We start from the raw sequence: 15781 nt of genomic DNA on the forward strand, positions 1-15781 counted from the left end.
TGACTATAACTTGGAGAAGCAGCGTGGCTCAGTGGAAAGAGCACGGGCTTTGGAGTCAGGGCTCATGAGTTCGAATCCCAGCTCTGCCACTTGTCGGCTGTGTGACTGTGGGCAAGTCACTTAACTTCTCCGTGCCTCAGTTCCCTCATCTGTAAAATGGGGATTAAGACTGTGAGCCCCATGTGGGACAACCTGATTCCCCTATGTCTATCCCAGCGCTTAGAACAGTGCTCGGCACATAGTAAGCGCTTAACAAATACCAACATTATTATAACTGAACAAATGGAAACTATCTTTTATGCCCCAAGCAGTAGTGCTGTAGTAATGATAGTATTTATTAAGCACTTACTGTGTGTAGAACATTATACTAAACACTTTCTGTGTGTAGAACATTATACTAAGCCCTGGGAGACAATACTCAGGTGGGAATCAGACATGGTCCCTGTCCCTCGGAGACAATCTAATTGTCGAAGTGGAGAGTGAATACTGAGTGCCCTCAGGGAGCGTTCTAGTTTCTCCCAATACTTGTAGTTGGTGAATTTTTCTACTGGAAGCCAGGCTGCATTCCAGGGATTACATGGCATTCTTGGAGAGGAGGAACTGATGATGGCAGAGATATGGGTACCGCAGAAGGGAGAAAGAGTTTGGGTATTAATCATCTCCTCTTTGAGTTTCTCTACAGCAGCATGACTCCTGGCTCCTGAACACTGGTTCCCCCGGGAAGTTTTCCTTGCAACTTGGGTGTGGTGGAAGGGTTTGTGTTAGGTGTTGAGGGCAGTTTGGTTTGTGGGGGGAAGGGTCCTTTAAACAACAAAGCCTCCGTTCTTAAAATCTCCAGCTCTCCCACCACTGAGCCAGCATCATGCCCATCCTCTTCCTGCACCTTCAAAAGCTTTAGAATCAGCATGCCCACTTGTTCCTTCTTCCCTTCCCTTCTGGGGGCAGGTCCCAAAAGCTGTAGAGCCCTCCCTTCAGGTACAGGGCTAAGAATGTTGAAACGCCATCACAAGGGGCAGAGAGGCAGTAGTGGGATGTTGATGCAGAAGGGAGAGTGTTTAAAAGCGGTTGTTCCAATCTTAAGTCTCACCCCATGCACACACACCCCTCCTCCCCAACACAGTCTCATACGATCCTAGCACCTTCCCCGCCCCACTCCACGGGGTCCCTCCAGCCCTGAACTTTGAACACCAGTTCATCAGCAAGCAAGACCTCACAAAGCTGATACTGCATGGGGCGGCAGGGGAGGCGAAAGGACAGGGACGTGGTGACAAGCATTAAGTGCCACCTCCTCTTCCCCCACAGTACCTTGCAGTGACAGTAGACATGCAGAGCCCTAGCGAACATGACCCAAGACAATTGCCCTAATAGATCATTCACCTACACCCGTTGACTTACGTTTGTGGAAATTCTGATAATTATTAGGTCAATTAAATCAGCTCTCCTAATGCTGATTCCTGTCACCCGAGAGTTTGTTTTTGTTTCTACAGTATTCGTTAAGTGCTTACTTTGTGCCAGGCACTGTACTATGTTCTGGGGTAGATACAAGCTATTCAAGTTGGACATGGTCCATACCCCACATGGGGCTCACAGTCTTAAACCCCATTTTGCAGATGAGGAAGCTAAGGCATAAAGAAGTTAAATGGCGTGCCCAAGGTCACACAGCAGCCAAATAGTGGAGGCAGGATTAGAGCCCAGGTCCTTCTGATTCTCAGGCCTGGGTTCTTTCCACTTGGCCACGCTGAGAGTTGATTCTCTAAATCCTTATGCCACTGAAAGAAAGTCCTAGATTTGAGATCTCCTGAGACCCCGTACTCTATGAGATCTTGTCTTTGCATATGCTATACTATTTATGCATTGTCTCTTACCATAATAAATTGTTTTATGAAATATAATACAGCTTCTTATCAGATGAATGTGGAGAGTCCAGTTAAATTGGCACTTGGGAAATGCTTTGTGAATGAAACAGAATTGATTTTACTCTACAGTATTTAAAGTCGTGGTGCTAGTTTTATTTTGAGTTCCAATTTTTAGTGAATATAATTATAACATGAATCTTTTGGAGTGGAAAATAACAGCATCTTTATCATTCTGTTTTTTAAAAAGTCTTAGTTTTTTTGATATTATGCGAGTGGGGGTTTGTTTTCTAATTGAGTTTTCAGTCTCTCTGGGGATGTTTCCGAACTTTTTTGTTTCCTAACCATGTAGATTTTAAGAACTAAGTGTTCTGGCTGACTCTTTTGCTTTATATAATGTGAAGTTATCACTGCTCCATTTAAAAAAAAGGGAGTTTTGATTATGTTTAAAATTATCTAGATAGATTTATTCCGTAAAGAATTCAATTTAAAATGGCACACAGTATGGGACAGCGGAGTGTATGTGAAAGCATTGAATTAAACCATAACTGTATTTGTCATTTATTTGTGGAACTATTTTATGCTGTGTCTCCCAAGAAAAAACAAAAACATATTTCCCTCATTATCGCAAGTAAGGGAGCTTTTATAGAAAGCTTATTATAAAGGGGAAGCGTTGATTAAAAGCTACCCAGGTAAACTCCTAATTTTCCATTAACGTTTCTCCTGAATACACTTCTTTCCCCTTCTTGTCCTTCTCTACATCAAGTTGCCACAGTCCCTCAAGCATGAAATGTAACCTTTAACACGGAGTTCTTAATTTTGAAAATGCATCCTATTTTTGAATACCTCTGAGTGATCTGTTTGTCTTCTCTTCCTGTAAAGCAAATGAAGAAGCATCCTTGCCGCCAGTGTGACAAATCATTCAGTTCATCACACAGTCTCTGTCGCCATAATCGCATCAAACACAAAGGCATTAGGAAAGTTTACACCTGCTCGTAAGTTCTGGTTTTTAATGTTTTCATAGACCTAGAAAATAAGAGTGAGAAATAAATGTAAGCTGTTTTTGATTGAATTGCGTATTGGTTTTTGAGGTGATTTGTTGCTTTCTGAATTATTTTTGATCATCCCTCTTGATTTTTTTGTACTGTGCTTTAGAGTTTTATCAGATTAACAATTGAATGGTAACTTCGGCATCTTCCCCCTAGTTCTTTTCTTTGGATTATAAAAATGCAGAAGATGAAAACATAGTGATCATACCCTTCCAAATTAGCCTTACCAAAGACATTTTTACAAAGGCCTTAGGGAGGTCACGCATTTTGCAAATAGTGTTTTTAAATGTCCTGCAAATAGCCACCCTCCAATAGTTGCCACTTCGCTTGTTGCTAAGACAAGATTTTACCTCAGATTTGACCTCATAATCAGCAACACATTCAACTTGGGGGAGACATTCTGACTGACTTCTTTGGTCCTAGCTGAGGTGCCAACTTCTTCAGCTCAGCAGGCACCAAGAAAGATTTGTGGTGTTTCCTGATGTAACCCTTGGTCCCTTGATTTCCCCTTTGCCCCCATCCTCCCCTGGTATTGTCTGGACTCCAGCTGACATCACTAGGTGAGCTGGCCCATCCAAGAGTGATTGACAGGGTATATAAATGGGTCTCCCTCCCCCCCCCCCCCCGCCTCCCAGACTTACTATGCTTTATGGCAACAAAATGCCATATCTCCTTCTGCATGATCTCTGCCATGTCAAAGATAAGATACTTGTGCCCTCTATCTGTGTCGGGCAGGGACTTTATCTGATCCAAATAGTTTATATGTACTTTAGCTCTGAGGAAGCAGCATGGCCTAGTGGAGAGAGCATGGGCCTAGGAGTCAGAAGGATATGGTTTCTAGTTCTGGATCCTCCACTTGTCTCCTCTGTGACTTTGGCAAGTCAGTTAACTTCTCTGTGCCTGAGTCACCTCATCTGTAAAATGGGGACTGAGACTGTGAGCCCCACATGGGACATGGACTGTGTCCATCTTGTTTAGCTTGTATCTACCGCAGCACTTAATACAGTGCCTGGCAAGACCGTACTTGTTCCATAGTAAGGACTTGTGTTGTGTGACCCGAAGCAGCTAATATTCATGCTCTGTGCCCAGGTTTTCATTCCTTACTAATGACTGAATTTGTGGACTCTGTGATTGAACACATGTACCGACCACAAATGCCACTCTAAGACTCCTTGAGCAGTTCCACCGACAACAGATGGGAGCCATACTCAGTGTCAAGGGTCAAGATGGGATTGCAAACGGGGCAGCCCTGGAATAGTTCATTCATTCATTCATTCATATTTATTGAGCGCTTACTGTGTGCAGATCACTGTAATGAGCGCTTGGGACAGTACAAAAGGATATAACAGACACTTTCGCTGCTCACCGTGAACTTCCAATCTAGAGGGTTGGACTGAAAGCTTCCCACAGTGCCTCTCACAGGGCAGACCACGCTCTACTAGGTTCAATGTGGCCTAGTGGCAAAAGCATAAGTTCAAGGAACTTAACAGCCCATTGGGAGATTCAGGCAGATACACAGTTATTTACAGTTAAGAGGAAAAATCCCCTCTCAGGATCACACTTGGGAAGCCTCCAATACTCTACCAGTCTCGACTATGGGAGGGAGAGTTGAACAGAGGCATATCCATTTCATACCTAGCTTGGGCAGTGGCTAGCAAGTGGAAGGCAGTCTTCTACAAGTCAACATTCACCTGTGCTGGGCAGAAATGGCATGTGAGAGAGTCAAGGGTGGAGACTCAAGTTTACTGTGTGGGAGGAAGTGATGGAAAACCACTTCCGTATATTTACCAAAAAAACTCTATGTATAAAAAAAAGTTGGTATTTGTTAAGCGCTTACTATGTGCAGAGCACTGTTCTAAGCGCTGGGGTAGACACAGGGGAATCAGGTTGTCCCACGTGGGGCTCACAGTCTTCATCCCCATTTTACAGATGAGGTAACTGAGGTACAGAGAAGTGAAGTGACTTGCCCACAGTCACACAGCTGACAAGTGGCAGAGCTGGGATTCGAACCATTGACCTCTGACTCCAAAGCCCGTGCTCTTTCCACTGAGCCACGCTGCTTCTCACACTACCAGAACAATTGCACATGGAGTTGGGGTGTTCTGGGAGAGATGTGTCAATGGTGTCGGTATGGGTCGGAGACGACTCGAAAGCTTTAAACAAGTAAGGTTAAAAAAAAAAAGATAGTTACAAATAGTTATGACAAGAGAATGGAAATATATATAAGCGAATAAATAAGTGTTTGAATAGTAGAATGCATAAGTAGTTATGACTATAAGAATTATGAGTAGAAGTGAGAAAATACATTTCTCAACCAGCCATCCCCTAAATGGTAGCAAACTGTGCTACCTGATAAACTGTCCCAGTGAGTGGTTCACTGGAATGAGATTTGGTAAAATAAATGTGGGAACATTTCATTTTATTTTCCATGATTTTTTACTTTCTTTGATCATTTTAATATGCTGAATTAATTTATAACCATCAAGCAAATTATTTTTGTTAGGAATCCCAGGTACCTGGAGTAGAGGGACTCCATATTCATCTATAGATGTTAGTAAATCCTAACGTAGACAAAATTAATATGGGCCTAAAATAAATGATGCTGACAGCAAATGAAAATATTCATGGGCCCCAGCATTCATTTAGGCTACTGCGGCTCGGTTATGTCATTTTGACACTGGTAAGTTTTGATAGGTCCAAAAGCCAGTCAGTCAACATGCTTGAAAACCAAAGCAGTTTTTTGAAACTTTGAGAGTCAGCTGCAACCCTGCATTGAATTAAATATGTGCTTTCTATGGGTTTACGTAGGCACTGCCCAGATTCAAGACGTACGTTTACAAAACGGTTGATGCTAGAAAAGCATATTCAGCTTATGCATGGTATTAAGGATCCCGACGTGAAAGAAATGACAGAATCCACCAGTGTGGAAGAAACGGAAGTAAAGGAAGATACCAAGGTAAAATGCAGCCACTAGTCTTTATATTGAATATCAGTTTAAGAAGATGTGCTGACTTAGTTCCAAAGATCGCTTCTCACAAAGAAGAGGATGGTGTGGACAGAGCCCAGGTCTGGGAGTCAGAAGGTCCTGGGTTCTAATCCTGGCTCTGCCACTTGTCTGCTCTGTGACCTTGGGCAGGTCATTTCACTTCTCTGTGCCTCAGTTCCTTCATCTGTAAGATGGGGATTAAGATTGTGAGCCCCATGTGGGACAGAGACTGTGTCCAACCCAATTTGCTTGTATCCACCCCAGTGATTAGTACAGTGCCTGGCACATAGTAATTTAACAAATAACACAGGTGTTGTTATTGTTATAATTAATATTATCATTTTATTTAATAGAAAATAGTTGTGAGATGGCAAAAAAGATTACATTTTGGTTGTTGAGATGATGGGTGCTGATAAAGTATTGTTATATATCTAAGATCCCGGCATTTGCATCTTATTCATTTACCTTGGGAAATTTTGCTTTTGTCGGGCTTAAATTTAAAATAATGGATATGTCAGTCAATGGTATTTATTGAGTGCTTACTATGTGCAGAGCACTGTACTAAGTGCATGGGAGAGTACAATACAACAGAATTAGCAGACATGTTCCCTGCCCAAAATGAGCTTATACTCTAGAGGGGAGCTTACCATCTAGAGACGGGCTTACCATGCTTCAGGACACCAGTGGAAACAGAATCTGGAATCTTCATTTCCTTTGAAGGGTGACGAGTCTTTGCCATTAGAATAAAGCAGTGGTGGGTAGTGCTTGCCCAGCCAGCTTGGAGTGTTAGGACTCGCTCCTCTGGTTCAGGCTGCTGCCACCAGAAGTCTGCATGGGCCCTGAGCTGGTTCATCACAGCACAGAGACAGATTAAAAAGTCATGGGCTTTCAAGTGTTACGGCCTGAACTCAAAGAAGGACTCTATCACTTCATCCAGGCTTGTAGGGGCCATAGACTTTCCTCTAGACTGTCAATTCATTGTGGGCAGGGAATGTGTCTGTTATGATATTGTACTCTCCCAAGCACTTAGTACAGTGCACTGCAAACAGTAAGCACTCAATGAATACAACTGACTGACTGACTGACTGACTGTCAGAGTCTCCCTCTTTGGGGACTTGCTGGGGTCTCCGGCTAGAGCTGCTAGTTCTAAGGCTGCTGGTGACTGGAGAGCGCTCGTGGGATTTTCCAGGCTCCATCTGCCGTATCCTTGTCAGAGAGCAATCTCCTGCACAAGGAAGTGGCAACCCCTCCAGTGTCCTGCTCGGAGCCAGATGGCAGGCAGGAGTTTAACTTAATAATAGGACCTGTTAAGCGCTTACTATGTCAAGCACTAGGTTAGATGCAAGTTAATCAGGTTGGGCACAGTCCTTGTCTCACATGTGGCTCAACCTCTTAACGCCATTTCACAGATGAGGTAACTGAGGCACAGAGAAGTTTAGTGGCTTGCCCAAGGTCACACAGCAGGCGTGTGGCAGAGCTGGGAGTAGAACCCAGCTCCTTCTGACTCCCAGGTCCATGAATGCTGCCTGCCCTGTCTGCTTCTTACTGCTCCGACCAACCGAGGTAAAGATTGCCTGGGTTGATATGTCTCATCAGCATAATCATCCACCGTTTTTAATTAGCACCTTATGAGGGCAAAGCAGTGTACCTTGCGTTTGGTAACTTGGAACGGGAATAAAAGATAACATCTGGTCCAGGAAACATGAAGAAGGGCACAATTTGGCCAAAGTACACTAGGTTAAATGGTAAGATCAGAGTTGCTAATGATGAAAGTACAAAAGCAGCAATTAATAGAGAAGTAAGCAGATATAAAACTAGTCCTGAAAATGTGACACAGATTTAAAACTAGGGTGGCATGACCAGGAAGGTGGGGATTAGTCAGGGAATTGGGAGCAAGGAGGCACTGCTACAGTGGTGTGTAGGCTGGGGTTGCATTGGGAACAGTGCAGAAGAGAGCAGATCAATAGGAAGCAGGTATCTGGTGGAGAGCCAGGAAGCTGGTGAGCAGGAGTTCCTGACTTTTGCTAGAAGAAATGGGTAGCTCATGGAGGTTTGAGAGAGGGGAGCATGCTGTGCTGTCATGGGTGTTCAAGGAGGTAAGGGCTGGTGTATGCAGGATAAATTAAAGAGGGGAGAGTTGGGAGGCAGAGAGACCAGAAAGACCAGAAAGAGGGTTGCCTAGCCAGAAAATGGTAAAGGCTTGAGCAAGAAGGATGGCCATAAAGAATGAGCAGTTGAGGTGTATCTGAAATATTGTAGAGGAAGAACCCGCAGGATTTAAAGACAGTCTGCCTGTTGCAGGAAAATGACTGAGTGGAGTCAAAGGTGACAACATGATTATAAATTTCTCAGCCAGGGAGGATGATAGAGTTGTTCACAGTACTGGGAAAGTTAAGAGGTGAAGGTTTAGGAGTGAATATTCAAGTTTCTGAAGATCCTAGTTGCTCATTCAGTTAGGATTGACCTAATAGCCAGTGAAGATGTTATAAAATAGATAAGAAGACAGGGCTGGAGATGGTGTTTTGAGAAGTGGCCAGTCATTTGTATTATTGTGTGCTCACTGTGTGCAGAACTTGGGAGAGTACAGTATAACAGAGCTGGTAGAAACGTTTCTTGCCCACAGTGAGCTTACGTCTAAAGGGGGAGACAGACTAGTGTAAATAAATAAATTGTGGATATGTATAGAAGTGCCACTGGAAGCTCTGTCTCCATGAGAGCAAGTGTAGAGTTAAAACAGTAGACAACTTAGGACTGAGCCTTGTGTAGTGGAAAGAGAACAGGTCTGGGAGAGGGAGGAACCGAGTTCCAGGCCCCAGTCTGCTATCTGCCTGCTCTGTGACTTCAGTAATCAGTGGTATTTATCAAGTGCCTACTGTGTGCAGAGCACCTGGGAGAGTACAATGTAACAGAGTTGGTAGACACATTGCGCACCCACAGTGAGCTTACGTCTAGAGGAGGAGACAGACTTAATATAAATAAATTATGGATATAAGCATAAGTGCCGTGGGGCCGAGGGAGGGAAGAATTAGGGTGCAAATCCAAGTGCAAGGGAGACATGGAAGGGAACTGCAGACGAGGAAGTGTGGGCTTAGTCGGGGAAGCCCTTTTGGAGGAGGTATACTTTGAATAAGGCTTTGGAGGTGGGGAGAGTGATCATCTGTAGGATATGAAGGGGAGGTGCAGGAGGCTAAAGGCAGGATGTAAACGAGGGGTCGGAGGCAGATAGACGAGATGGGGATGCAGTGAGTAGTTTGGCATTATAGGAGCAAAGTGTTCAGTCTGGGTTGTAGTAGGAAAATAGGGAGGTAAGGTAAGAGAGGCGAGGGTGTTTGAGTGCTTTTAAAGCCTATGGTAAAAAGTTTCTGTTAGGCAACAACTGGAGTTTCTCGAGGACTGGGGAAACATGGACTGAATGATTTTGTAGCAGAATGATCTGGGCTGCAGAATGAAATATTGACTGGAGTAGGGAGAGATGGGGGGTCAGCAAAGAGGCAGGTGCCGTAATTAAGGTGGGATAGAATAAGTGCTTTGAGTAATGAGGTAGCAGTTTGGATGGAGCGGAAAGGACGGATTTTAGTGCTGTCTTGAAGGATGAATGGATTGGATTTGGTGACAGATTGAATATGTGGGTTGAAGGAGAGAGATGAGTCAAGGATAACACCACGGTTATGGGCTTGCGAGACCAGGAGGATAGTGGTATTGTCTACCGTGATGGGAAAGTCACGGGGAAGTCAGGGTTTGGATGGGAAGATGAGGAGTTCTATTATGGACATTGTAAATTTGTAGTGACAATGGGATATCCAAATAGAGATGTCCTGAAGACAGGAGGAAATACGAAATTGCAGAGGAGAGAGATCAGGGCTGGAGATGTAGATTTGGGAATCATCTGTATAGAGATAGTAGTTGAAGTTTGGGGAGTGAATGAGTTCTCCAAGGGAGAATATAAGAGAACCCAGTACTGAGCCTTGAGGGACTCCTGCAGTTAGTGACTGGGAGGCCGAAGAGGAGCCCATGAAAGAGATAGAGAATGAGTGGCCAGAGAGCTAGAAGGAGAACCAGGAGAGGACAGGTCACTGAAGCCATGTTTGGATAATGTTTCCAGGAGAAAGGGGTGGTCGGCAGTGTTGAAGATAGCTGAGAGGTCGAAGAGGATTAGGGTGGAGTAGAGGCCATTCGATTTGGCAAGAAGGAGATAATAATAATGATGGTATTTGTTAAGCACTTACTATGTACCAAGCACTGCTCTAAGCGCTGGATCATTGCTGACCTTTGAGATGGCAGTTTCGATGGAGCGATTGGAGCAAAAGCCAGATTGGAAGGAGTCAAGGAGAGAATTAGAGGAGTGGAAGTGGAAGCACCAGGTGTAGACAACTCACTTGAAGAGCGTGCAGGGGAATGGTAGGAGAGAGATGGGGTGGTAACTGGAGAAAGTTGTGGGGTCAAGGGAGGGTTTTTGTTTTAGGATAGGGAGACATGAACATGTTTGAAAGCAGTGGGGAAGAAGCCATTGGAGAGTGAACAGCTGAAGATGGCAGTCTAGGAGGGAAGATGAGATGGGGCAAGTGCTTTGATGTGATAAGGAGGAATGGGGTGGGATGCCTAGGTGGAGGGCGTGGATTTTGAGAGGAGTGGGGTATCTCTTGAGATACTGCTGGGAAAGATGGGAGAGTCGAAGCAAGGGCAAGAGGAGGAGAGATTGGAGAGGAGTAGGAGAAATTTTAGGGAGATCACCCCTGATGGTTTCAGTTTTCTTAAGGAAAATACATGGCCAGATTATTAGGAGCAAGAGATGTGGAGGTGGGGTAGCAGGGGGTTTGAGGAGGAGTTAAATGCCTGAAACAACTGGCGAGGGGATTAGTCCTCTTACCCTTTCCTTTCCCTATCTCTTAGGGATGTTATTAAAACAAAAAGGACGTAAGTAGTGTGAAAGGGCATTGGTAGTAAAAGTGCTGTATAAATCCAAGGCATTATTAAAGGGTGAGAGGGGATGAAGAGCTAGCTAAGGAAAAAGAAGGAATCATAATAATTGTGATATTTGTTAAGAACTTACTATGTGCCAAGCACTGGGGATCCAAGATAATATTGTGGGACTTAGTACCTGTCTCAAATAATGGCTTATAGACAAAGAGGGAGGGAGAACAGGTGCTTTATCCCCATTTTACAGATGAGGAAACTGAGTCACTGAGAAGTTAAGGGTCTTGCCCAAGGTTACAAGGGAGGCAATGGCAGAGCCACGATTAGATTAGAACCCAGGTCCTCTGACTCCCAGGCCTGTGCTTTCTGTCAAAGAGAAAGGAAAAGAACCGGGAAAATGCTGTGTGAGTAAAACCAAGACCAGAGAGGTGTTCCAGAAGTGAGTGGTTGTAAGTGTCAAAGCTGGGGAATCAAGGAGGATTATGTCAGAAAAGAGCCCATTAAGTTAAGCCAGGAAATGGTTACTGTGGTACGTGTTGTTTCAGAGTGAAGAGGAGAAATCCAGATTTCAGGGGGGGCTCAAGAAGAAAGTCTGTGGACTGGTAATGGGGACAGTGAGAATATACAATCCCATACCAGGATTTAGAGTAGAAACAGGAGAAGTGAGGTCATGGAATGGATTTTTCAGTACGGCTAAGACTTGGGCTTATTTGAAGGCATAGGGGACAGAACCAAAAGAAAGGGCAAAATTGAAAAAAGTAGTAAGAGAGGGGAGGATAGTGGAAACAAGGATTTTTAAGAGGTATGAAGGATTGAGGTCTAAGGCATCCCTTTCATCTCTGGGTCTTTTTCTTTACTCTGTGTTATGTCTCTCCATATGTAAGGTTTTGTTTCTCCCGTAACAGCTACCCTTCCCTCCTAATCCTAGACCACATCCTTTCCTTTGATAGAAACTGCACCCACTAATTCCGTATCTGCAAGAGATTTGTGATTTGATTTGATCTTTATTAATATCAATCAAGCAGAAAAGGAACTTTCATTTCCTTTTTTCAATTTTCTTTCATTTTATTTACTAATGTGATTGGTTGCTAATTATTTTACAGAGAACTATTTAGTGACTCACCATATATGGCCTGCTTATAAATATGCAACCAGAGAAGTGCCTCAACAGCTGGAATGAGGTTGGCATTCCTATTACATGGGATGGAGAGTTTCCATATAAGATCAATCAGTCAGACATATTTATTGAGTACATACTCTCTGTAGAGCACTGTACCAAGAATTTGGGAGAGTACAGTATAGCAGAGTTGGTAGACATGTTCCCATATTCCATCAATTCAAAATAGAATATTGTTAACCTTTCAGAATTTTTCCAACTGTAATAATAATTGTGACTTCGGTAAGCATTTACTTTCTACTAATATAAGGGACTCAGGAAGTTTGACTACATCTTTCATTCTAGGGTTTTTGAGGTTCAAATCAGTGCCTTTTTTTCTAGAACACTGTTGGGCAATTAGAGAGTATTTGTCTGATACCCCAAGCCTGCTTAGATACAGCATGATTTGGTGTCAGAATTTACCAACTGTGTTATTTCTTAGGCACTCAGTATATGCCAGGCACTGAACCAAGTCCTGGAATACCATCAGGGTAATTGGGTCAAACACCATCCCTGTCCAGTGTAGGGCTCACAGTCTAAATAGGGGGAAAGCAGGCTTGAATCCCCATTCTTCGTTGAAGAAACAAAGGTACCAAGAAGTTAAATGACTTGCCCAAGGTTGCACAGCAGACAAATGGCAGAGTCAGTATTAGAACCCAAATCCTCTGACTCCCAGGCCTTTGATCTTTCCACTAGTCCACACCGCTTCTGTCAAAAAGAAAGGAAAAGAACTGGGATCCTGGAAGACAGAAAACCTGGGTTCTAATCCCAGCTCTGCCACCTTCCTACTTTGTGACCTTAGGCAATCACTTAACTTCTCTGTGCCTCAGTTTCCTCATCTGTAAAACGGGGATTCTATACCTGTCCTCCCTTCCCTTTAGTTTGTGAGCCCCGGCTGGGACAAAGACTGTGTCTGATCTGATTGCGTTGTATCTACCCCAGTGCATAGTGTAATGCTTTTAACATTATATGGGCTTACCAAATGCCTTAACAGTATAAAAACTCTACTAGTCATCTCACAGAAGACAAGTGACAGTAGATAGCCGCTGTAAGATGTTCCTACAGCATGTCTTACTAGAAAAACTGCACACCTCCAGAGTTAACTCTGAAAATTTGTGAGTGCATGCCCAAGACCTTGGAGAAACTGAAATTTAAGCTTTTCCTTTTCATTAGGTGTTCTTCAGAAAGTTTGGGGTTGTGAGTGAATCTTGGGTGAATTTGACTATGTGTCTACAAGATCTCAGAGCTTGGTCATTTGAGAAAGTCAGTGAATTTTGTGCTGCTTGTGCATTCCTGTTGTTTTCACGTGCCAGATGATTACGGTCAGAACATATCTTGATAACATTTTAGAAATCAACACGTTGTGTACGCTTGTCCGGAAAATATTGGAACCGTTTTTAATTGGATCATTTTTCATTTCTCCCCTGACCTCAGGTTCCTAGTCCAAAGCGAAAATTGGAAGAGCCCGTCTTAGACTTCAGGCCCCCCCGAGGAGCAATTACTCAACCATTGAAGAAGCTCAAGATAAATGTGTTTAAAGTTCACAAGTGTGCCGTGTGTGGCTTTACAACAGAAAACCTTCTGCAGTTTCACGAACACATCCCTCAGCACAAGTCTGATGGTTCTTCTTACCAGTGCAGAGAGTGTGGTCTTTGCTACACATCTCACGTCTCTCTCTCTAGGCATCTCTTCATAGTTCACAAGTTGAAGGAACCTCAACCGGTGTCTAAGCAGAATGGGTCCGGGGAGGATAATCAGCAGGAAAACAAACTCAGCCATGAAGATGAGTCGTCAGATAGCATGGTGTCAGACCGTAAATGCAAAGTGTGTGCAAAGACTTTTGAAACTGAAGCTGCCTTAAATACTCACATGAGAACGCATGGCATGGCCTTCATTAAATCTAAAAGAATGAGCTCAGCCGAAAAATGATTGCAAGTATTCCAAAAGGAAAATCCCTCTCCATATTGGAATATATAAGACATTTTTTGTTACAGAAAGACCGCAGTATAATAGAGAGTTAACAGTACTGTTTAGGCTGTTGCAATATATTCTCCTTTAACGTATCCTCTTCACCTCATCGTATATACCCTCAATAAGTATTAAAACAGTATTTGAGTTAAAAAGAGTTTGTATATATTTAAACTAATAATTTTTATACTCTTTGTTACGTGTTTGTATCAGTATTTAGTGGAAAACATTTGGGTTGTTTTTTTGGTTCGGTTTGGGTTTTTCTTTTGTACTAAGTTTCTTTTAAGACAAAGGTCTTAGTACTGGGGCAGTCCCTTGGGTTCAGGTAAACCGTTTTTTATGACCTAAATTTGAAAGCAGATTTAGCTAGTTAAATTACACCCAAAGGCAATGCCTGTTTTTTTAGATATTTTTAATTATTATTTTTTAAGAAATCACTGTTGGAATGCAGCTGATTCTAAATCGCACCAACACTAGAAATGTCAAGTATTTTAGCACTAACTCAGTGTGCGTGCTTTAAAGGAGGAAAGGCACACTTGAGACCGATTATTGCTCATCAGTGCATCACTGCATATTTTTTTAAATCAGGTTGGAAGTTAAGGCAGCCTTGCAAATAGCCACTCACCACAGTGAGTAACCATTTAGGCCAGATAAGTAGAAAAGAATGCTGATTTCATTCATTTTATACTTGAACACCTCCAAGATGGAGGTGGGATAGGCTGCTTTAAAAAAAAAAAACTTTGGGGAATGATCATTTTCTTTGTACTTTGTAAGGAGGCTGGTTTTAATTATGATCACAAGGAATCACAGTTGTTACAAAACGGCTGGACTGCTGTAGAAGAAGCAAATAAGTAATTAGATCAGTAGATTTCTATGGTTGGATTATTGGTCATGTAATTTATTAAACATATAAAAAGAAGCCTAAGCGTTAATTATTTTGACTCGCGGGGGGGAAAAAAATGACTTAACCCTTTGTTGTCTCGAGAGTTGAGGCTTCCTTTTCTGGGTACTAATGCCAAATGTTCTAGTACTTAAGAGTTGGGATGCACAGCTGCAGCCACCAAAGTGTTAGTACAATAGCCTATTTCATTACAATTGGTCTTTTTAGATTTAGCCAGAGTTATGTTAATTTAGTTCAACCATTTCAGTAAGTATACCTAATATCACTAGTCATGCTTTAATGAAGTGCAGAAAAGGTACCGTTCTTGTCCCTACCCTCTATATAGTTCTCTATGAGAGTTATATTTTTTGGTTTGTTTTTGCATTTTATACCTTGTATTTATCCCTAAACGAGTTTTGTACTTTTTTTAAAAATTCTTTTGTGTATATAGAGATAATTGCATGATATACTGTAGTAATGGTTCAGTTCCTTAAAAAGTCTTGCTGCTGTCAGATGTTATACACTATGTTCATTATAACTGTATTAAACGCATTTCATATGTAAATAAATGTGGCACATTTGGCCCTTCGTGGTTCTGTGACATCTTGTTATTTAGAGTTCAACGCTGCCTTTTTTGTGAACTATCACAAAGACTTGACTTCTACATATACACATTTTGGCCCCATAACCCCATCACAAATTTAGTTGTTGGACTCCTGGTTATTTCTTTTGCCATCTGTGGGTCTAAGAAATAGATTTTAGACAAACTAAGCATTTTGAAGCTCCGCGTCTGTTGATGGTATAAGTCTCAGTGTTAGTCAACCCTGCCCAATAGCTGGGTGCTTTCTGCACTTTTTATTTCTCACTTAAAAACATGCAACTTACTGATAAATACTATTGCCCTTTGGGTAAGAAAGAATATATTTGTTTAATATGGAATCTCTAATTTAAGATATTTTGCTTGTGATGGGAATT

The 15781-nt window shown here is 42.6% G+C and overlaps 1 protein-coding gene across 4 annotated transcripts in view; it reads left to right on the forward strand.

Annotated features, from left to right (window-relative positions):
* ZNF532 (zinc finger protein 532) overlaps positions 1 to 15398 on the forward strand; it is a 127458-nt gene extending 112060 nt beyond the window's left edge. For all 4 annotated transcript variants that reach the window (XM_029060118.2, XM_029060119.1, XM_029060120.2 and 1 more), the window contains 3 exons: positions 2736 to 2848; positions 5711 to 5858; positions 13393 to 15398. In XM_029060118.2, the coding sequence (XP_028915951.1) occupies positions 2736 to 2848; positions 5711 to 5858; positions 13393 to 13887 (756 nt within the window). In that variant the 3' untranslated portion in view covers positions 13888 to 15398. The remainder of the gene's footprint in view (positions 1 to 2735; positions 2849 to 5710; positions 5859 to 13392) is intronic.
* The last annotated feature ends 383 nt before the right edge of the window (positions 15399 to 15781 follow it).

Source organism: Ornithorhynchus anatinus, chromosome 3, assembly GCF_004115215.2.
Source record: "Ornithorhynchus anatinus isolate Pmale09 chromosome 3, mOrnAna1.pri.v4, whole genome shotgun sequence".
Classification (NCBI taxonomy): domain Eukaryota; kingdom Metazoa; phylum Chordata; class Mammalia; order Monotremata; family Ornithorhynchidae; genus Ornithorhynchus; species Ornithorhynchus anatinus.